Source organism: Petaurus breviceps, unplaced genomic scaffold (assembly GCF_028583685.1).
Source record: "Petaurus breviceps papuanus isolate PSGF00001 unplaced genomic scaffold, PetGlider_PUasm1.0 90750, whole genome shotgun sequence".
Lineage (NCBI taxonomy): Eukaryota > Metazoa > Chordata > Mammalia > Diprotodontia > Petauridae > Petaurus > Petaurus breviceps.
Window position 1 is genome coordinate 10,276,133 of NW_027187335.1, and position 23,700 is coordinate 10,299,832.

The 23,700-nt window shown below is 44.8% G+C and overlaps 2 protein-coding genes across 2 annotated transcripts in view; one reads left to right on the top strand and one right to left on the bottom strand.

Moving 5' to 3' along the window:
• Positions 1–23,700, top strand: part of MRPL27 (mitochondrial ribosomal protein L27) — a 477,291-nt gene that overhangs the window by 75,390 nt on the left and 378,201 nt on the right. The window lies entirely within an intron of this gene.
• ABCC3 (ATP binding cassette subfamily C member 3) overlaps positions 1–23,700 on the bottom strand; it is a 73,232-nt gene that overhangs the window by 24,947 nt on the left and 24,585 nt on the right. The window contains exons 2-17 of the mRNA XM_069067533.1: positions 15,990–16,166; positions 15,381–15,506; positions 14,558–14,695; positions 13,890–14,018; positions 13,470–13,531; positions 12,550–12,681; positions 10,057–10,275; positions 9,124–9,301; positions 8,775–8,936; positions 7,407–7,499; positions 6,711–6,914; positions 4,520–4,666; positions 4,104–4,191; positions 2,906–2,972; positions 2,472–2,598; positions 2,100–2,276 (exon numbers count right to left, since the gene is read on the bottom strand). Of these exons, the coding sequence (XP_068923634.1) occupies positions 2,100–2,276; positions 2,472–2,598; positions 2,906–2,972; positions 4,104–4,191; positions 4,520–4,666; positions 6,711–6,914; positions 7,407–7,499; positions 8,775–8,936; positions 9,124–9,301; positions 10,057–10,275; positions 12,550–12,681; positions 13,470–13,531; positions 13,890–14,018; positions 14,558–14,695; positions 15,381–15,506; positions 15,990–16,166 (2,226 nt within the window). The remainder of the gene's footprint in view (positions 1–2,099; positions 2,277–2,471; positions 2,599–2,905; positions 2,973–4,103; positions 4,192–4,519; positions 4,667–6,710; positions 6,915–7,406; positions 7,500–8,774; positions 8,937–9,123; positions 9,302–10,056; positions 10,276–12,549; positions 12,682–13,469; positions 13,532–13,889; positions 14,019–14,557; positions 14,696–15,380; positions 15,507–15,989; positions 16,167–23,700) is intronic.

Consider the following 23,700-nt stretch of genomic DNA (forward strand, 5'->3'; position numbering starts at 1 on the left):
TAAAATAATTTCCCTTTTCTTTTCTTCCTTCCCATCCTTCTTTTTCCATCTTTCCTTCCTTCTCTCAATTCCTTCCTTCTTTCTTCCCTTCATTCTTCCCTCCCTTCTTTCCTTCTTTCTTCCCTTCCTTCCTTCCTTTCTTGCCTCCCTTCCTTCCTTCTTCCCATCTTTCATTTTTTTCTCCTTCCTCTCTTCTTTCCTTCCTCCTCTCCTCCCTTCACTTTTAGTTGAAAATTATTCCCTACAAATAACCTCATAATTTAGCTCATACAAGGTGTCCCAGAAGTCTTAGTGCAGTTTAAGCTATTAAAGCAAAAACTGCACTAAGACTTTGGGGACACCCCGAATCTACACACACATGCACACATGTGTGTATATAAATATATATATTTATGTGCATACACATACATACACATATATATGTATATTCTCTCTCCCCTTATGTTACATTTTTTGACGGCAGAAACTATTTACTTTTTGTCTATGAAGATCCAGACCCAGAGCCTGGTACACAGCAGATAATTAATAAATGCTTGTTGGTTATGTGTTATTATTGTTAGGATGCTGATTACACAGTTATGATATTATTATTATTAAATTGCTATTATTTAATAAGATATTATGCTGTTATTATAATATCAAATTAGCCTTACTTAGTATGATAATATTGTCGTTATGATAATAACTGTGCACGTCCTGCCACAGCTACTGCTACTGTATGACCTTGGGCAGGTCACTTACCCTCTCATCACTCCAGGCAATCCTCCAAGATTAGAAGTATCAGAAGAGGTACCAACCTGTGCTAGTGGAGTTTCTTTTTCTGGGAGTCCCCCATGTCAGTACAATCTCAGGTCCAGTCCCTATCTCTGACCTACTCATAACTGACATTTATAAAGCACTTTTGGTTTTCCAGAGTAAGCACTGGCTCACTTAATCCTCACACCAATCCTTCAAGTAGATGGATAATTTGTTTTATCTCCATTTTATGATGGGGAGACTGAGTCACAGAGAGGCCAAGTGACCAGCCCAAGGTTTTTAGAGAATTAAGTAGGGAAGTGCTAGAGCCAGGTCATACCTGAGAAGATTGTTGCATTTTCACCTTGAGTATTTACACCTTGGATACCAGCAAATGCTGCAAATCAAGGCTTAAGCTATTGTTTTATTGACTATCTAAACTTAAGAAAGTGATGGATAACATGTTAATGATGCAGATTACAGTTAAAAGTATGTCCTGCATACATCCCCCCCCCAGGGCCAGTTGTTAAACATTTTAGCAGCACACCCCTGGCAATTAAACGTTCTCAGGGACATGAATTCAGGTTTCTCCTAATTCCAAATATACAGTTCTTTCCACTTGATCACATGACTTCTCATTGTATATTTTTTGATGATTGTATAGGCTAAAAAAGCCAGGGTGGTAAAGTGAAAAGGGTGATGAATTTTGGAGCCAGGGGTTCTGGGTTTGAATCATGCCATTGAAGCTTAGCACTGACCCCAGGGCAAGTCAGTTCATATCTCCAATCCTTGGTTTACTCTCCTGTAAAATGAGGAGAGGTGGGCTTTCACAGGACTGTGGTAATGACTGCACTTTACAAGCTCCAAGGTACTCCAAATTGTGAGTTCACCATTAATTACTAATATTATCGTTAAGGGCTCAGTACACATGTTGGGGGAGGTTTGGGCCAAGATTTCTATCTCTATAAGAGGTTGGGGTTGAGGTTAGGGAATTTTTCATGACAGTTATCACAGAGATCAGGGGAGATGTGCTTAATTATAATGGCAAACATTTATATGTGGTTTTATACACCTTATCTCATATAATCCTCACAATAATCATATGAGGCAGGAGCTATTATTATCGCCATTTTATAGATTTAGAAACTGAGACTCAGACAAAGTAAGTGATTTGCCCAGGGCCGCATAGCTAGTAAGAGACTGAAGCAAGATTTGAACAGTAGGCTTTCTTGATTATTTTTCTACTACATTATACTTCTAGAAGTAAAAGTAGGGGCTTGAGTACATGTGTCAAGGAGATAACAGAGTATATCTGAATGGGTGGGGTCATCCCCAGCTTCTGGGAGTCAAGAAACGTGACTCACCTTCTCCCCAATCTCAGTCTGATCTCCTCCAGGCAGTACATCCAGGTCAGTGAGCAGAGCACAGGCCTCAAGGATGCCTTGATATCGTTTCTGATCCATCGGCTGGCCAAAGAGGATGTTGTCCTGGAGTGTGGCATTCTGAATCCACGCCTGCTGGGGTACATAGGCCACGGAGCCCTGGACACAGCACTCAGGGTCACCACAGGAAGATGGGGCTGAGGAGAGGGGACTTGGGACAAGACCCAGCCATGGTCCACTCGCTATCCTCCCCTCCCTGAAGGGGTGAACTTGCCTCCAAGCCTCTTTTCTCATCACCCCCACCCAATACTTTCTTGTCTCAGCCCCTAATCATCCCAGGCCCATTTCACTGACCTTTACAGCCACTTTGCCCTCCAACTTCTCCATCTCCCCCAGCAAGGCAGATATAAGGGAGGTCTTTCCACAGCCCACAGGTCCCACTATGGCCACCAGTGACCCTTTTGGCACTTGGATATTCAGGCTAATTGGGAGGAGGGGGAACCAAGGGCTCAGAGTGAGCTGGGATGTGTGTGCAGAGAAAAACCCACTTCTCATTTCCAGCCTCCTCACCCTGGAAATCCAACACTTCCCCCTAACTCCAGTCACCCCCATGTACATCAGAAATCAAACTATAACCAGGTCAACCTATCCTAAAATTAAACATCAAATTGTTTGGAGCTAGAAGAATTAAGGATAAAAATATTGCCCAAGTTAATCTGCTCCTCTGCCCCTCTTTGTCAGGAGGGTGAAGGAGATGTTGAGATGGCTGAAGGGAGTGCAGTTTTTACCTGTGCAGACTTGTGGGAAGGTCCTGGGCCCAGGTAAAACTGCCATTTTCTATGGTGATGGAATGGCCTGTAGTAATAAGGGTGTTTGCTATAGTGAAAGAGGGTATGGACTGGGGATGGGGAGGCATAGGACTGTGGGGAAAGGGTGCCAAGAAAGGCAGGAAGCCCTGCAGGGATGCTTAAGGAAGGGAAAGAATAAAGATTTTTAGAAAACACAGAGAGCCTGGAGGGATAACATGAAGGGAAATCAGAAGGAAGGCAGGGAGTAGGAGAGGATTAAGTATGGACAAGATTTAGAGTGAGCACAGAATTCTAGGAGGGGATAAGAGGGGTTCAGAGAATGAAAGAAAGTGATGGAGGTAGGGCTGGACAGAAAGCCAGACTGATTAAGAGAGTAATAGGGAGCCATGGGGGTAAGTGGAGGAGATGCTCAGGGAGCCCTGGGAGATGTAAAGCGCAATGAGGTACCCTGGAATGCTCAAGGCATTTTTGTTCATGTATGTGGGGGAGTGTGTGAAGAGTCCTGAGAGGATTAAGGATGGGTAAGGAATTATGGGAGTAATAGAATGCTAGCAAGGATTAATGTAGACTCAGTGAATGGTAGGGAAGGATGGGGGTGGAGGTCCATGGGAGTCTTGGAGGGAAGAGATTAAGGAAAGAACGAGAATAATAGGGATATGGGTGGGCAGGGGGCCCATATGTGTGGAATTAAGGGGAAAGGAATGCTAGGATGCCATGGATTCCTCAGGGCACGTGAGGGGGTGGGGGACATCAAGGGAATGATAGGAAGTAATGGAGAAGACAGGGAGTCTTGGGGGCATTGAGAGTGATCCAGAAATTATAGGGAGAACAGAATCCTAAAGAGAGGTTAAGGAGAGTCGGAGACTAATTGGGAGTGATATGCAAGCAAGCAGAAAGCCAGCAAACGGGGAGAAGTGGGGATTTAGAGGATGGTAGGGTAAAGAGAACAGGGAGGGAAGGAAGATGAAGGCAGGGTCAGGAGACTGGGTGGGCAGGAAGCCTTGGGAGCCCCAAAGCAGAAGGAAAAAGAGGAAGAGGAGGAGCCACTGGAAAAAAAAAAAACAAGGAAACTGCAGATTAAGGGATTTTTTCCTGGAGAAAGGGGAAGCCTGGGGAGGAAAATATGCCAAATGGAGAAGGAAAGGAAGGAAGTGAGCATGGAAAAGAGTCTATGGACCTGGAGAAATGGTCTTTGTTTCTACACACTGGGGGTCGAGCTCTTCATGGTTCAAGAAATGCTGGATCCGTTTCAGAGACACACTGGTCTGAGGAGATGGAAGGTACATTAAGGCCTCTGTCCAAGCCACTGTCCCCTCAGCCCCCTGCTCCAGTCAGGAAGGAAGCCAGAGAGCCCACAGCTCTGTGCTATGCCCTCATCACCTCTCCTGGCTGTGGTCCACTGTGGTTCCAACTAGAACACCTTCCTCCCTGCCCTCTGGGCCAGCCAGAGCACTCGGGTAGCACTCCAGGTAACCCACTCCAGGATTCTAGTAACCAGAGGCTTGGCTACCTACAAACAACCTTGGGAGCCCCGTGAGACTATTGCCCCCCCCCCCCCCCCAAATAAGATCCCCATTCCCACTCTGTTGTTACCTGAGCCAAGATGCTGATGACCTGAGGCAAAGCGTTAAGAGGAAATTTTAGTATATTAAACAGCGACAAAGACACAAAAGCCTTTTCTGCATCCAGAATGTTCTTCTCATCCACTGACACGTAGACCACAAAGGTGATCAGTGACACCTGGGAGATAGACTGACTTTCAGGTCCAAGAAGGAGGGTACAGGAAATCCCTGAAGAATACTTACCAACTTTAAAGCTTAAGGAGTTTGTGTGAATGCATGTGCGAGTGTGTGTGTTCGTGTGCGAGAGCGTGTGTATTCGTGTGTGTGTGTGTGTGTGTGTGTGTGTATGTGTGTGTGTAAGTGGAGGGGGAGGAGGGTCTGGGGAAATGGTACATCTGGCCCAAATGTCTCTCCTCCCACCAGGGAAAGGAAAGCCCAAAGAAGGACAGAGAGGTAGGTGGAAAGCAAGGGGAAGCATAAGTTCTGACTAGAAAGCAGATTTAGGCTCCATTTCCTGGAGGAGGTGGGTTTGAGAGCAAATTTGGAAGAAGGGGAAGTGAGAACAAGCCTCGAGGTGTCTGGGGCATCATGAACACGAGTACAAATCTCTTGAGATGGTTTCATGTTTTGGAATTGGCATTCTTCAAAATGATAATTGTATAAAATGTAGTCATTGCTTCCAGGTTTATGGAAATATGCAATGTGAATTATGATATTGCAACCACTTGGGGGAAGTCTTTTTTCACCCCAATGAGTACCTAGCTGTAGTTGGTGTTTGATAAATGTTTGTTGATGTCAGAGCCATAACTAAGGCTTTTGATCCAGGAACTAACATGGAGGGGGCACACTGCCTCCTGATGGTGGGATGAGATTTCTCTGCAGAGAGTCATCGTTGAAAGGCTGGTAAGAGAGAGAGAGTTAGGACCCAGGGGAGGCTGAAGAGGCTTGGTCAAGGGCAGAGGAGGTCTTAGGAGACAGACCACCCTTTTCCTGACATAACTAGTAAGTCAGTCAATAAAATATAGCGCATACAATGTGCCAGGTATAGTGCTAAGGATGTCAAGAGAGGCAAAAGGCAGTCTCTGCTCTCAAGGAACTCACAAGTCTAGTCAGGGAGATAAGCAAATAAATACGTATTATTTGCAGGCAAATATAGGAAATAATTAACAGAGAAAGCAATGGAATTAAGAGGAATTGAGAAAGGCATCCTGTAGAATATAGGACTTTAGTTGAGGCTTGAAGGAAGCCGGGGAATCCAGGGGGCATGAGGAAGGAGAGCATTCCAGGATGGGGGACAAAGAAAACTCCCTGGGTCAAGGCATGGAACTGTAAGGGGACCAATGTCATTGGCTCAAGGAGTATGCAGGGGGTTGGGGATATGTAAGGTATAAGAAGACTGGAAAGGTGGGAGTGGGAGCTAAATTGGGAAGGACTTATACACACCAAACAAAGGGTTTTGTATTTGATCCTGGAGGTGACGGGGAGCCACAGGAGATTACTGAGTAGGAGGTAACATGGTTGGACCTCCACATAACGGTACTGTCTATCTCTTCCTGCATCACACCTTCCATACCTCTGTTAAACTGAGTTTGACCCAAATGTCAGGATTCCCAGTTACAGCTGTGATGAAAATCATAGGCTCCTAGTCAGAAGGGAATCTTTGAGGACATCTAGTAAAACCCCTCATTTTACAAATGAGGAAACCGTGGCCCAGTGAGATTAAGAGACTTGTTCACTGTCACACTCAAGTAGTAAGTAACAGGAGAATTTGAACTCTGATCCTCTGAATCCAAGGTCAGTGCTTTTTTAAGTGTACCTTGAATTGGCTGAGGATGCCTTCTCAGAGTTGAATATCACTCAAGTGACAAGGCCAGGGAGAAAGGATCAGATAAAGACAGACAGTCAGAGTCAGGAAGAGCCAGACAAACAGAAAGAATAAGTTATGAGGCAGCTAGATGGTGTGATGGATAGAGCCCTGGGCCTGGTGTCAGGAAAACCTGTGTTCAAATCCAGCCTCAGACACCTATTAGCTGTGTGACCTTAGTCAAGTCACTTAACCCGGTTTGCCTCAATTTTCTCCCAAACTGTGTCTATCTACCAGAGGCTCAACAAGATGCTTGTCAAGAGGCTTCTAACTTCTGAGAGACTCCCCCATTGTGGTCTCCAGGTTTGGGGTAGCCACTTCCACCCCCTTTTTCCCCCTTCCTCCCACCCCATCATACCAGGAAGGGGGCACTGAACCAGGTGAAGGTGGACACTGCACTGAGGAAGGCTGCCTTGCGTAGCACTCGAAGCTCTCCTTGGCGGATATTCTCTATCATCTGGGAAAAGCTGGGCTCCCAAGCATACAGTTTTAAAACCTTGATTCCACTCAGGATCTCATTCATTAGCTTGATTCGGGAGTCCTTGTACCCCATCTGTTCCACCTGGGTATGTTTTAGGGGAAAGATCATGTTCATTCATTAAGTTAATTCATTCAACAAGCATTTACATAAACACCTAGTATGTGCCAGTCACTGAGCTGGGCACTGGAGAGACAAAACAAACTGTGAAAACAGTGCCTGCCCTCATGGAGCTCACATTCTGCAAAATGTACACAGATAGATAAATAGAAAACATACACACAGTATTCTTCAGGGTGGGGAGGAAGCGATGCTACTTCTCTTCCCGTGATTATGGCTAATAAGAAAGGAACCACATCAACCCATCCCACCCCATACCTGAATATCCCTTATTTGACTCTGAGACCTGAGAACCTTTTCTTCTGGAAGGGAAATTTTGATGAGGCAAAGGAAGAACTCAGAGTACTTGTGGCTGAGACTGAATGATACCTTATTCCAGCTCCATGAGCCTCTTCCCCAAGTCATCCCCTCACCCCACACCCAGACACTCTCCTGGGGCTAGGGTTTGGCACCCACCTGGAATGCCCGAGTCTTTATGGCAATGGCTCCATTAAGAGGGATTAATAAAATCATCAAAGCAACGCCAGCCAGGATGGAGGGACCCAGGTTCTGAGGCAGAGAAGAAGATCAGGGAGAGACAGAAGCAGCAGTTTAAGAGGCACAGGGGAAATGCCAATGGATTCAAAACCAGCAGGCTTCAGTTTAAGTCTTGGAGATCTGTCATTCATTACCTGTGGGACGCTGGCCCTCAATTTCCTCTTCTATTAAATGAAGGATTTGCTTTAGTTGACCTCTCAGGTCTCTTCCAGCTCTAAAGTTATGACCATATATAATAATGATAACATGTGCCAAGGGTTTTATGATTATTATCTCATTGATTCGTATAACAACCCTGGAAGATAAGTGCTATTATCATCCTAATTTTGTTTTGTTGTTTGAGTCATTTTAATTGTGTCTGACTCTTCATGACCCCACATGGGATTTTCTTGGCAAAGATACTGAAGTTGTTTGCCATTTCCTTCACCAACTCATTTTATAGATGAGGAAACGGAGGCAAACAGGGTTAAGGTTAAGAGACTTACGCAGGGTCACACAGTTAGTAAGTGTCTGAGGCTGGATTTGAACTCAGGTCTTCTTGACTCTGGGTCCTGCGGCACTTTATCCACCTAGCTTCCCCTATATAAATCCTAGCTATTATTTTTTAAGACAGACAAAAAGAGTCAAATAAAAACAGGAAGCTAGATAAGGCTGGACAGAGAGAGCCAGGCAAACCTAGAACAAAGAGGATCAGGAAGAGCCAAATAAGGACAGACAGACCAGAGAGGACAAGACAAAGAAAGACAAACAAAATAGATAATTAGAAAAGGCCAAGCAGTCAGGGAGGGCCAGGCAAGGAGGACCAGATAGATCCAAACAGACAGTGCCAGAATGAGTCAGACAGGTAGCTCAATAGTAAGAAAGCCAGACAAAGTGAAAAAAAGGAAAGAGAGACAGAGACAGAGAGATGGAGGCAGAGACAGACAGACAGACAGAGATGGATGCATAGACACACCTCTACACTAATCCCAGGGTCCCCTTCTTCAAGTCAGGCAGGGACCAGCTGCTGACAGATTCCCATTCTGATCATCTCGATTCTATAACAGAGTTTCTTGGAAGGAGGGAAGAGGTCATGTAGTAGGACTGGGTGGGGTGCAGAGCTCCAAAGGTTCAGTAAGTTCAGGCTCACCCTAATCCTTCTACTTGCCCTCAGAATCAGGGATAATGATGATTTCCTTCCTGTTACTGTAGTGAGTCACACCAGTGAGAAGGTCACTATGAGAGGGTGGAGATTATGGTAGCAGGCAAGTCTAAGGATGTTGGGGGATTAGGACAGGGGTGAGTTACCTGCCATAAGAAGTAGATGGCCAGGATGATCTGCAGGGGTGCTGACCACAGCATATTGAGGTAGGTGATCAAGTCTGTGAATCTCTGGGCATCTACAGACATCAGGTTGACAATCTCCCCCACAGTAGAAGAACGCTTGGCTGAGTTGGTGATAAGCAGGGCCTAGAAGCAGACAGAGCAGAGCAGAGGGATGGGTGGGATGTAGGATCGGGGCTGGGCACTGACCCCTGAGCACACTGTAACTCAAAGGCTCCCAGGTCTGCTTAGCATCTATACCCAGGGTTGGGTCATGAGGAAGGATGAGGAGCCCTTCGTCCTACCCAGTCCCTCCTCCTCTCTTCCAGCTGACCTTCCGATAGATGATGCCAGTGATCCCCGCACGAAGCCGTATGCCAGTCACAAAGACATACTGGTAATGCTGGTGCAAGATGAGAGTCTGCATAACTGAGCACCCAAACATCAGCCCAGCTACCAAGAAACCCCACCAGGCTGGGGCTGAAGGGTTCGAAATGAACCTTATCAATATGCTGCAGGAAGATTGGAGAAGAAAAGCATCAGTTAAGTGAGGGCTATCGGCTAGCACCAATGATTCAGCTACGGGAAAACTTTCTCTTGAGCACACACCTAGAATTCAGTTCTCAACAAGCATCCATTTGTACCTTATAGTTATTGAGGCAGCTGTGTGGCTCTGTGGATAGACAGCTGGGCCCATGTTCAAATCTGGCCTTAGACATTTACTAGCTGTGTGACCCTGGGCAAGTCACTGAACCCTGTTTCCTCATCTATAAAATGAACTGGGAAAGGAAATGGCAAACCACTCTAGTATCTTTGCCAAGAAAACCCTAAATGGAGTCAGACATAACTGGACAACACTAAAATCAACTACAGAGGAGGAAAATTATGTCAGAAGTAACTTTCCCAAAGTCACACAGCAAGTTAGGAAAGCCTGACTCTTCCAATTTAATGCTTTTTCCACTTTGTACCAATGTGTTGCCCTCTGACCTGGACTCAGCTCTGTGCATTAGTAGTTAAAGAAAATCCCAGTAGATATGGTCAGTTTTAATTCTCCTTATTTTCCAGATGGGGAGACTGAGGCTAAGTGATGAAAAGGATTGTCCACATTCCCATAATTGATACATGTCGGAGACAGGATTTGATACAGGTGTCCTGACTTTGTTGGTCTTTTCACCAAAACATAAGATAATTCCATTCATCCCATTCATTCCTGCCCCATGGTAAAGATACCCAAAGGAACCTACAGCCTGAAGGAATAGAGTCAGACCTGAGCAGTTGAGGGTTGACAAAGGACAGCAAGTCTTGGATCAACTTGTAGAAAGAGCCGATGAGGAAGTAAGGTCCAAAAGTCATCAGCAAGGCCCGAAGAAAGGATGGCTCCCGTTTCTTAGGCTGATCAGACAGCAGAACATCACCTTCCCCTGCCTCTTCATTGGGGACCCTCCCCTTTGCATTGGTGGTCTTTGTAAATGCCACATCTTTGGGCCTGGGTGAGAAGGGAGCAGAGGATACAAAGACAGTCAGAAAGCCTATATAGAAGGGTTGAATAGGGTGTGTAGTTGGATTGGGGGGGGGTGTTTCTTCATTGAGGTTGGAGGAGGAAAGTACTTGCTCTTCTCTCAAACCCATATTCAGGGCAGTCCCTTTCAGAGGTGACCTCTCCTCAAACAGAACGGGACTGTTAATTCTCCAATGAATGAGAATGAATTGGATTTGGGACCTCAGCTATAGATCTATCAGGGACAGAGATTTCATCTTCACCATACCCTCTCATACTTTGGCCTTCTCCCCCCTAACCCCAAACTGGAAGGCCAAAATTCCCAGCAATTCCTAAACCTCTCTGGGCTTGAGATGGGATGAGATGGAGAAAGTTAGGAGAAGAATTAGCTACAGTCCCTTCCTACATACCCAGCTGGCTCTGGGGAGGTTGCTGCGCCAGCCAGTAGCACAAATTCTAAATGGTTTCTTAATCACAAGGGAAGATAAGAGGACCTGGTTTCAGCTCATTTGCTGAGGCCCCAAAGAGGCAGATTTGCAGCTGGGATGGGGGAAGTTACAATGGGAGGGGGGGTATGGGGAGGTGTCAGGGGAAGCAAAGCAGGAAGGGTGACCATTTGTTGGAGGTAGGGGGAGGGGTGCGGGCAGGGTGTGACGTTCAGAAGGCTCAGAAACACAGAAGCTGAGATTCTGCTGACAATCCTGTATCTCAAGCTAGGCTGACAGCCAATCAACAGAAGGCAGTTTTGAGTTTAAAAGGCTTCCAGCCCCAGGCCTAGAAGAGGATGGAGAGATGGAGGAGGAGGCAGAGAGAAGAGTGTGAAATCCACAGCCAGATGGAAACAGGGAGACAGAGAGTATATGCAATCCTGGGGCTGAAAAGGGTCAGAGGAAGAGGAGGTCTATGAACTCTTATCTCTTTCCCCTGATGAGCTGACCAGGGCAAATATCTAGGGGGCAGATTCCTGAATTCCTTATTGCCCTTCTGATGGCCATCTTGGCCTAAACCAGCAATTCTTAATATGGAATCCACAGATAACACCCCCCACCCCCAAGGATCCAAGATAACACCCACCAAGGATTCCATGGATAGATTTCTGGGGATCCATGAACTTGAATGGAGAAAAAATTCTATCTTCATTTTTCACTAAATTCAAACTGAAATGCACTATTTCCTTCAACTATTTAAAAACATGATTCTGAGAAGAGGTCCCTAGGTTTCATGAGACTGCTAAAGGGGTACAGGAAACAAAAGAGTCTAGAGCCCTTGACCTAAAGAGTTGTCTTATCCACTCTCCTGTCTGCAGATCAAGTATTTAAAGACTGGAACCAGGGAACCTTAGAGATTAACTTTTTCATTTTACAAATGAGGAAACTGAGGCCCAGAGATAGGACATAAAATATAGATCACCGAAGAAAAGAAGTAGGGAACTGCCCTGTTCTTGGGACTCACTTTCCTCTCTGAGGGAATATGTAGAGTCTAGCCTCTCTCCCTGACCTGAGGTCAAAGGAAGTCACCAGTGAGGTCACTAGGCCACCAGACTCAGGGGACTCAGGGTCAGGAATAGAGGAGTGGGGGGACCTTTTACTCAGGAGAGCTAACCAATAAATTCTATATGAAATGACTATCAAGGGCAGGCTTAAGAAAGAACAGGCATTACAGTATTCGATGACTGACTTTGATAGATAGCCCTTCTCAGCAATACGAGGTCCTAAAACAATTCCAAAGGACTCATGATGGAAAATGCCATCCACATGGAGAGAAGGAACTATGGAGTCTGAATGTAGAGTGGAGCAGACTTTTTTTTTGTTTTTTTTTTCTTTCTCATTGTTCCTCTCATTCATTCTATTCTTCTTTACAACATGACTAATGTGAAAATATGTTTAACAGCAATGTATATGTAGAGCCTCTATCAGACTGCATGCTATCTTGGGGAGGGAGGAGGGGAAGGAAGGGGAAAAAATAAAAAATTTATGGGAGTGAATGATGAAAACTAAAAATAAAGATGTGTGTGTGTGTATGTGTGTGTGTGTGTAAGAATAGGTGTTTCAGAAATGCAACACACCTCCTAAGGAGAGAGGTACCTAAGGAAGGAATGGAAGAAGGTGCTAGTATCAAGGAACCAACTGACTCTTTCCTGAGGGTCGCCCTCCCCCTTTTTTCCTATACTTAGCACTGCTTCACACAAAATACTTAATAAATGCTTTCAATAAAAGCTTGCTGGTTATTGACTGTAACTTCAAGAGGAAAGGGCCTCCTCACTGTTTGGCCTGTGCTTTCTGCTTTTCCCACTCCTTGAGCAGCCGAGACACCACAACTTTTGAAGAGTCTTCCTCATTCAGAGACCACAGGTCCTTCTCTTCCAGAGGCTGTCGATACCCAAGGATGGCCAGGCTAAAGAGAAGGGGAAAAGGAAGAGGGGGACATAATCACTCACAAAGAGAAATAGACTAATGGAATTCTGCCCTTGGTTAGTGGTAGTACAGGATTTTAGGTTTCAATGGGCACAAGACTGGAGAAAAGGGTTTCATGGTGGACCTGTTATCCAAGAATTTGTCATAGAACCATTGAGGGGGATAGGTGGTCATCTAGCCCTCAATCCTTTCCTTGGCCCCTTATCTTACCCCACCTCCATCCAACACAAGGAAATCTGATCACCTTTCAATCTGATTCAAGCTTTGTTTGCACTTCCCTGGGCTTAATATCCAGGTTAGAGGTAGTTAGGTCATGGAAGGTGTGTTGGGTCAGGAGCTCAGGCTTCCTTTCTATGAATTAGAGATAATGAGCTACCAGTTTGAGGGTCAAAGGCATAATTACCACTTGATGATCTGACTCTGAGGCCAGTCAAGGAAGATGACAAACCAGCCAGATTGCTGAAGGCCAATGTACCTACTACTGGTACCCTTGTGAGGCTAATTACCCCTATACATCTGGCCTGGGGGCATGTCCTACCTCTAACCAGATTCAGGATTGGCAGCTGACCCTGCAGATTGGAGCTGAAGGTTGGTGATTAACCCCAATTAACAGACATGGTTCCCTGAGCTGGACTCTATCTTATATTTGGAGCAGAAGAAGGTTGGGAACAAACGAAACACATGGCTCTGAAGTCAAGGAGACCAAATCAGTTCTTTGGTTTCCAACTCCCACCCTCAAAAGATCAATGTCAGGAAAAGTCAACTCACTTAGTGAACCACCAGAAGGTCAGACGAGAGAGGAAACCAGCACTGGCCTCTGGACAAGGATTCTGCCAAGGTTTGAGCAGTCATTTTAGGATTGGAGATAGAGGTCATGAGGAAGGAATCAGAGCATTCCAGATTGTTCTTGCTCCCTTGTTCCCACAGCAAGAGCAACCAATACCACCAACTCCCACAGTCTCTACCCTTTGTGCCACTCAATGCCTAATACCCTCTCCCTTCCTTCTAGGGTGTTAGGGATAAGTTCTTTATCCCCCACAACCCTCCACATACCCTCTGGCCCACTGTGGGAGGCCTTCACCCAAGCCTAGGGAAGGAGCATCCTGGGGAAAATGACTCGATGAACCCAAGGTATAATTTCCCCAAACTCCACTTTCCCTCCTAACACCATCTCTCCCAATCACTTACATGGTCCACATTGATAGAGGGTGAAAAAAAAGGTGGCTTGTCCTTGAAGCAGGAAAGGACGAGTGAGAAAAGAATAAGGGCAAAGTATATGTAGAATGTAGTAAAACGGAACTTGTCTTTGACTTCACCCTGTGAAGGACAAGAGGTTTGGGAGAGGCATGGTTATGAAGAAGGAGATTGTCTATGGGTGTGCCTGCGGCTGTTATCATTGGAGTCCAGATCCAGACCCTGCCCCAAGCCCTTTCTAAAGATGCTATCTCCCGCTCTATTTTCTCACATCTATTTCAGATAATCTGAACATTTGGTGATGTTCAGTTGTTTCAAGTCATGTCTGATTCTTTGTGACCCCATTTGGGGTTTTCTTGATAAAAGATACTGGAAGGATTTGCCATTTCCTTCTCCTATTCATTTTCCAAATGAAGAAACTAGGCTAAACAGGGCTAAGTGACTTGCCCAGAGTCATATAGCTAGTAAGCATCTTAGACCAAATTTGAACTTAGTCTTCCTGATTCCAAGCCCAGTGCTCTCTATCCACAGCACTACCTAGATGCCTATATATGATGATAGGAGGCCCCAACTGAGGGAGGAATCATTGTGATGTTACCAAGGGGTCATTCCCCCAGGGAACTTGGACCTGACCCATCCCCCCACACATAGACACACAATACCTCTTTCAAGGTAGTGAGGATTTTGGAGCGAAAAGGAACAATGGCACAGACACAAGACAAGAACCAAAAGATGATAAGGATGCCAGAGGATCGCACACCCCGCAGCCGTTCATACTGAATCAGTAGGGTGGCCAGGAGCTGAGGGGAGAAGAATACAGAGAAGAAACATGGATCCGTTGCATGTGGCAGTGTAGGTTAATATCTGGCTACCAGAGGGCATCCTTATCACCCCCACCCCCGTGATCCCCCCAGATCTCTATTTCAGTTAAAGGGAAGATGGGAGGGGAGGAGCCTCCGGGCTAGATCAATCAATCAAAAAGCACAGATTTAAGTGTTAGTGTGAGGCACTGGATATATATCTATAGCTATATCTATCTCTACTTACATAGATATAGATATATGTATATATAGATATATGTATTATATATTTTATGTATGTTATGTATATTACACATACAGTATATTATATGTGTATTATATGTTATATATGATATGTATACAGTATATATGTATACACATGTATATTGTATATATGTATTATATGTGTATTTATGTCTACACATATACACAAATGAAAAAGTCCTGCCCTCAAGGAGCTTACATTCTATGAGGAAAAATAATATGTAGATACCGTTTGTGTCACCATTTTTCCCTCCCCAGAGGTCCCCCAGTATACCCAGTATAAGTGTTTCAAAGTCATGAGTACCTTGCCCCAGGCTGCCACTAGCAATGCCATTACCATCCTTCCAGGGGCACTAGACCTACCCCAACTCCAAAGTCAACCTGCCTCCCCTCTCCCAAGCTTCTAGAATCCCATACTAACCATGGTGACCCCCAAGATGAGGGGAGTCACAAAGTAGATGGGGGCAGGGACGAAGCCCCTCACCAGGCCAGAGAAGGAGTAGAAGAGATCGGCCCATGTCACACACCACAGCGAGACGCCAACTGCCTACCAAGAGATGAAGGCACTGTGGAGGGGAGCAGGGGCAGGGGCAGGAACAGGGGCAGGGAGCTGGGGAGATTGAAGCCTTCCTTTAGGATTAAAGGGGTTGAGAAAAGGAAAGCCCCCATCATATGCTAAGAGTTGCTGCTGACCCAGAGGAGAGTCCACTGGCAGCAGTCAACCACTAAGTCTATACACAGCCTGAGAATTACAGGGCTGAGAAGACCCAGGCTCAGGATGAAGCACTGAGGAATTTGATTCAACTTCCGAATACAGGGAGTTTCCCAGTTGGCCATGGGCCTAAAAGACATCTTGCCAATTACTGTGGGCCAGGACAGGGATGGGGGAAGAGTAGTAAGGACCTTCAGAGACTGGCCTAGCAACTAGGGAAATTAGGGCCTCGAGTACAATTTCTCTTCCACTCCAAGACATCAGCAGCCAGACAATGACTTTCCCCTACCCAAAGGCACCCTTGTCTAAATCACTGACCGTCTTGAGTCTACAAAGGCCAGAAAGGATGATGTAGCCTTGGTTTTGTCGCCGGAGGTAGAGCAAGTAACAGGGCAAGGAAGCCCAGAGGTAGATGCAAGGGGCCCAAGCAAGCAGAGAGTTCTGGAAGCAGGGGGTAAGGTCTGGGTCATCTGTGTGCAACGTCAGGTTTGGGTCCTGCAGAAAGAAGAAGAAAATAACAAAGGTTAGCTAATCCATAAGATAGAAAGGAAAGGTAGTTATAATTCTTTAAAAAAAAAGGGGGGGCAGAGAGAGAGTTTCATTTATTCATTCATTCCAAGAAGAACTGACTTCAAATCCTGACACTTACTGGTTGTATGACCCTGGACAAGTTATTTAACTTCTCCTACCCTCAGTTTTCTCATCTATAAAATGACAGGTTGGATTTGCTGGCCTCTAGGGTTTCCTTCTAGCTTTGAATCTGTAATCTCTAAACTGTAGCAATAGTTAAGGGCCCATTATATTTAATGAACTGGGAGGTGGATTTTTTTTTTTATTGCTCAGTTGTTTCAGGTGTGTCTATAACTTTCCATGACCCCATCTGGAGTTTTCTTCTCAAAGATACTGGGAGAGGTTTGCCATTTTCTTCTTCAGCTCATTTTACAGATGAGAAAACTGAGGCAAACAGGGTTGTGACTTGCCCATGGTCACACAGCTAATAAGTGTCTGAGACCAGATTTGAACTTGGGAAGATGTGTTTTCCTGACTCCAGGTCTGGCACTCTATCCACTGAGCCATCTATCTGCCCCCAAAATGAAGTTATACTTACCTCCAAGGAATTTATAGTAATAATAATATTGATGATTAGTACTTATATAGCACTTTAAGGTTTGCAAAGTGCCTCGTGTAACATTATTTCTCTTGATCTTCACAACAACTCTTAGAGGTGGGTGCTATTATTATCCCCATTTGACAGATTAGAAAACTGATGCAACAGAGATTAAGTTACTTGCCTAGTCTCATAACTAATAAGTATCTGGGGCAGGATCTGAACTCCAGTCTCTCTCACTTGAAGTCCAACATATAAATGCTTTATAATATCCTATTAGAAAGGAACTTGGGAATCCTCCAATCCAACACCATTTTGCCTCAGTTTACTCATCTGTAAAAAGAGAAGCCTGTAAGATCCTTTCCAACTTTAAATCCTTGATCCTGTGATCTTACAAGGAAGAAAGAAAAGGAAAAGAAGAGAAGAAAAAGAAAAAAAAGCATTCAAGAGAAGATAGAAAATACCTGGTCAGAAAGAGAAGAGCTCAGATAAGGGAGCTCTCTAACTTAGTCTTCACTCTGCTGACCAAGTCTTCCTCCTATTGGAACCTTCTAATATTGTCATGTATCTACTCACAGCTTCTCTACTTAAAATCAATCAACACAAGCTCCCATCATCTACAAAATCAAAATAAATGTCTGTTTTCTGTCATTCAAGGCTCTTCACAATAAGGTTCCAAGTTACTTTTCCATTGCTTCTTTTTACCGTCCAGGAAAACTGTACTCTCTGTGTCCTGCTCTCAACCTGTTCTTTAAGAACAAGATCTATGTCCATTTATCTTTGTATGTCTAAAGTTTAGCAAAGTGCCTTATTTGTAGCATGCCCTAAATAAATGTTTGTGGAATGAATGAATAGCAACATTCAGGTGATGATAGGCACAAAAGCCCTTGGCACCACCAAATGGCTCAAAATCAGAAACAGATATGGTTTTATTAATGCAAATGACCATAAAATGCATTACCATCTGCCTTGCTCCTGGATCCCAGTGACCACTGGACTTTGCCATTCTCCCTGCAAATATATGTTCCCTTCCCCTTTAGACTGAGCACGGGGGACTCTATTTCTCTATTTATGTCCCCTGCACTTAGCAGAGTACCTGGCATACAGTAAGCGCTCAATAAATGCTTTTCCATTTTTCTTTATATATATATATATATATATTTGAATATTTGATTTTTAAAACTTTCAATTCCAGATTCATTCCCTTCCCCCCCTGCCACCCACCCCCACTGGGGAGACAAGCAGTTCAGTATAGGTTGTACATGTGCGGCTAATGCAAAACAATAACATAGTAGATGTATTGTAAAAGACTGACTATATTTCCCTCCCTCCTATCCCACCTCCCACTTGTTCTATTCTCTACTTTGATCCTGTCCCTTTTCACAAGTGGGTGCTTCCAACTTCCCTCCCCCCCAGCCTGCCCTCCCTTCCATCATTCCCCCTCACATCCCCTTCCCCCCCTATTCTCCTGGAGGGTGAGATCCCCTATTTAGTGTGTATTTCCCTCCCTCCTCAAGCCAGATTCAATAGGAATAAGGTTGACCCATTCCCTTTTGCCTTTCTATTCTTCCACTCCATTGTAACCATTTTCCCTTGCCTCTTCTGTATGAGATAGTTTGCCCTACTCTGTCTCTCCCCATCTCCTCTCATTATATTCCTCTCACCTCTTAATTTCACCTTTTAAGTATCATCCCTTCCTGTTAAATTGGTCCTGTGCCCTCTATCTATGTATACTTGTAAACGTACATACACACATTCACATATGTATTCATATGCCCGCATACCCTCATATAAAGACATATATATTTCTAATCCCTTCAACTACTGAGAAAAGTTTCATAAGTTACAATTATTGTTTTTCCATGTAGGAATGTTAATAGTTCAACTTTGGCCAGGTGGCCCAGCGACCAAGAGCACCGGCCCCAGTGCCGGGACGACCCAGATCAAATCCGGGCCCAGACACCCAGCACCACACCCAGAAACAACAACCGGCCATGCAACCCCGAGCAAGCCACTCAACCCCAATTGCCTCAAAAAAAAATTGTTCAACTTTGATAAGTTCCTTATGATTTCTTTTCCCTGTTTACCTTCTCATGCTTCTCTTGCTTCTTGTATCTGAATGTCAAATTTTCTATTCAACTCTGGTTTTTTCAGCAAGAATGCTTGAAAGTCCTCTATTCCCCTGAATGATCATATTTTCCCCTGAAATGTGATACTCAGTTTTGCTGGGTAGGTGACTCTTGATTTTAATCCCAGCTCCCTTGACCTCCGGAATATCACATTCCAGGCCCTTCGATCCCTCAGTGTAGAAGCTGCCAGATCTTGGGTTATCCTGATTGTGTTTCCACAATATTCAAATTGTTTCTTCCTGGCTGCTTGTAATATTCTCTCCTTAATGTGGGAATTCCGGAACCTGGCTATAATATTCCTAGGAGTTTTCTTTTTGGGATCTTTTTCAGGAGGTGATCGGTGGATTCTTTCAACCTCTATTTTTCCCTCTGGTTCTAAAACATCAGGGCAGTTTTCTTTGAGAACTTCCTGGAGGATGCTTTCCAGGCTCTTACTTTGGTCATGGCTCTCAGGCAGTCCAATAATTTTTAAATTCTCTCTCCTGGATCTATTTTCCAGGTCAGTGGTTTTTCCCATGAGATATTTCACATTGCCTTCTATTCTTTCATTTGTTTGGATCTGTTTAACAGCATCTTGATTTCTCATAAAGTCATTAGCTTCCATTTGCTCCAATCTAATTCTGAAGCAATGATTCTCCTCAGTGAGCTTTTGAGATCCTTTTTCCATCTGGCAAATTCGACTTTTTAAGGCATTCTTCTCCTCATTGCCTTTTTGAGCCTCCTTTGCCATTTGAGTCAGTCTGTTTTTTAAGGTATTATTTTCTTCAGTCAGGCTGTTGACTCTCATTTCATAATTTTCTTGCATTGTTCTCATTTCTCTTCCCAATTTTTCCTCCACTTCTCTTATCTGCTTCTTAAGGTCCTGTATGGCCTGTAACCAGCTTGTATTTTCCTTTGAAGCTTTTGGTGCAGGAGTTCTGACTTCACTGTTTTCCTCCTGTTCCATGCCTTGCTCCTTCTTATCCCCAAAATAGGAGTGTAATGTTGGGATCTTCTGTCTGCTTTGTTTCCTTTGCCTGCTCATTTTGCCACTCAATGATTTGACTTTGGGGCTTTTTGCCACAGTAGGACTCTGCCACCAGACAGGGGAGTTTTCGTCCCAAACGCTGGGGTTTTCTCAGCTGCCGGAGGTATTAGATGGGTGCCCTCTCTGAGGTCTCCACACACTCTGGCAAGCTGGACACACACCCCAGGACCTCCACCCTAGACTGCAATCCAGATCCAAGCAGGTTAAAGCAAGAGCGATTACCCCTCAGACTGGTGCTTGGTTCCCCTAGACTCTGCAGGCCAGGAGCTGAAGCCACCACGTGGTGCTGGCAGGCTGTGCTGGCGTCTCAGCTGTTTCTCGCCCCGGGGGTAAAAGCCACGCACTCCCACTTACTGGGTCCCAAAGTCCAGACTGCACTGGCCTCTCACCTTGTCCTTCGCATCTACGTGTTGATAAATCTGCAAACAGCCACAGCTGCTGCTGATCTTGAGTCCCTCTGGCAGGCCGCTGGTCAGGCCCGCCCTGGGGCTAAAGCCTTGGCGTGATGCTGGGCTCAGCTCCCAGAGTGTTGCGCTGGCCGATTCCTGCGGGCCTGCCGGGCTGTTCTCAGCGGGAGGTTAGCTTCTCTGTGTCATTTTGTGGGTTCTGCAGCTCCAAAGTTTGTTTAGAGTCCCCTTTTTACATGGATTGGGGAGGGTGGAAGCTGGAGCCGAGGGAGGGTTGTGCTTCTACTCCCTCCATTTTTCATTCCTGCCCACCACATCCCTGAATTCCCTCTGGTACTTCAATCAACAACACATATGACCCACCTCACCCTCAACCCCAACCCCACCCCCACTCCCCAAGAGGCCTGAGCAGCTGGAGGGTGGAAGGGATTTTCCAAAGGAGGTCTGTTTAAGTTCGAGTGAGTTGTTTGTTAATGTTCAATGAGTGTGTGAGAGAATTGGAATGTGGTGAGTATACAAATGAGTATGTGAGTGGGAATGAAAGCTGCCCCTACTTCCTCTTCACCTCCTCACACCCTAACTCCTTCTAAGCTGCCGCTATCTCTAGCCCTCATTGAAATTGCTTTCTCCAACATCACCCATGATTTCCTAGTCGCCAAATCCAATGGCCTTTTCAAAGACCTCTCTCTGAGAGCTTTTGTTAGCATTTGATACTATGAACTATTCCCTGCCCTCTCTCTCCTCACTCCCTTTCTGATATTCTCTCCTTTATTTCCAGAGTCTCCCTATCTCTCTGTGAATCCTTTTGTCATCTTCAATGGTTTCACTTTCTCCTTTGGCCTCCCTCAACAGAGAGAGCCTCAAAGGTCCTTTCCAGTCCTATCACCCTGCAGTGCTATGACTCCCAAATCCCTAGTTCTGACCTCCTCTCCCATATCTCTACCTGCATGATGAATATTTCTCTGCATCCAGGGAAAAGAGAATTTGGATTTGGAGTCAGAAAGCCAGGTTCAAAACCTGGCTTTGCCTTGCCCTTGGCCTCAGTTTCATCATTTGCAAAATTAAGGGGTTGATCTAGAACAGGGGTGGGGAATCTAAGGCCTCGAGGCCACATGTGACCTTCTAGGTCCTTGGGTGCAGCCTTTTGACTGACTCCAAGTTTTATAGAATAATTCCTTTTATTAAGGGGATTTGTTCTGTGAAGTTTGGATTCAGTCAAAGGCCTGAACTTGAGGATCTAGAGGGCCACGTGTGGCCTTGAGGCCAAAGGTTCTCCACCCCTGATCTAGAAGATAATCTTCAAATTCCCTTCTGGCTCCAAATCCATCTGTCTGGTCACAAACTCAACCTGTTTATAACTGTTTATAACACAGACAACTATTAAAGTTCTCACCTAAGCTTCCCTATGTCTACTAACGACAGCATCCTCCTAGGCTTCCAGGCTAGAGACCTCAAAGTTATATTATCTCTCTCCTCTCCCAGGCCTCCAATTTAATCAGTCACTAATTCCTATTGATTTTTCCTTCTAATCTATTCCACCTGGAATAGCTATCTAACTAGTCTCCTTGACTCTTATTCCTCTCTCACCCTCCAAGGTGGCCTTGTATAGTGCCACTAAATTAATCTTCCTGAAATACCCAACTTCCACCTTTTCCTGTTCAAAAACCTAGGGAGACATTCTGGAGCAAATCCTTAACCTGGCATTCAAAGCTTTGCATTAGCTCCTTGGAAAGGAGAGATTGTTTGAGTCTTCTTTGTTTTTATATCCCTTGGTCGATAGGAGATGCTTAACAAGTGTTTGTCAATTGACTGATGGAGTCCTCTGCCTCTGGGCTAAAATACAGTCTTCACTTGGCATTTAAAAGCCTTTGGTTCTCTGCTTTCGGTCTCTCAGCTGATTTCCTGTTTCCCTCCCTTACATTCTCATTGGTCCAGCCAAGCTGGCTTCCTTCCTGTCCGCAGCAGAGGAATATCCTCTTCCTATCCCTGTGTCCTCAGTGTAGAATTCACTCCCTTCTCACCTTGTCATCCTGAGCTCCTTCCAAGGTGCCGATCAAGAGCAAGACCCTACAAAAAATTTCTCCTGGTCCTTTCTAGTTGTTAACAGTTCTCTCCTTCAAATAACTTTGCATTTGTTTTATAGTTATTTGATATTTATTGAACTGTTGACATGTTGTTTTCCCCCTCCCCCAATAGAACGTAGGCTTCCTGGGGGCAGATTTTTGTATCTTTGGTTTTTAACACAGTGTCTGGCACAAAGTAGGCATGTAAAAGGGGCAGCTAGGTGGTGCAATGAATAGAATGTTGGGCCTGGAGTCAAGAAGACTCGAATTCAAATTGGACCTTAGACACTTACTAGCTGTGTTACCCTGGGTAAGTCACTTAACCATGTTCACCTCAGTTTCCTCATCTGTAAAATGAGCTGGAGGATGAAGCAGCAAACCACTCCAGTATCTTTGCCAAGAAAACCCCAAAGGAGGTCGTGAAGAGTGGGACACACCTGAAATAACTGAACTACAACAACAAAAAGTCACTTAATAGATGTCTTGGATTGTGTCTATGGACACAAGTTGTAATGAAATAGTGTAAATCTGCAGTGAGAGGACCTGGGTAAGTGACTCAGCTCTCATTCACCTATGCTACTTTAAGTATGCTACTTTAATTGGGCCTCAATTTCCTTAAACTACCATCCCACTTTCCTCCTTCCTTTCACCACCAAGCTTCTCAGACAAGTAGCCAAACAGAAAAGAAAAGGAGAACCAGAAAGGATCCTGAAGTTACAAGCTGAATTTATTTATATTTAAAAGAAAAATAAGTTATATATAATAGAGACCCACAGTTTCACGTACAATCTTCTGCTATTATACTGTCTATATGGAAATGCCTGTTTTGCTTAATGCTTGTCAAGTTCAGAGGTTGTTGGGTTTGGTTTGTTTTTAGTGTAGTCAAAGCTAGTTTCTTCCATGGCCTTAGCAACCACTTAGTCCTAAACAATTTATAAATTAAGTTCCCACCCCCACCCTCTCCAACTCTCCCTCTTCTCCAATGCCTTCTACCCACCACTTTCAAATTTTATTTAAAGACTCACTTACACATGTCACCTCCCTTCTCAAAGCCCATCAGTAGCTTTCCATTGCCTATGGAGACCATTCAACAAGTATAGCCTTTCCTCCTCATTTCAAGTCACTCAGACATCTCCTTCTACACTTTGGTCTCAGATGAAGGGGTAGCTCTTTTCCTTGCTAAGGCCAGCCTTTCCACAGGTACTTTTGATGCCATCCTCCTCACAGTTTATCCAGTAAATTTCATGTTCTCTCTCTCTCTCTCTCTCTCTCTCTCTCTCTCTCTCTCTCTCTCT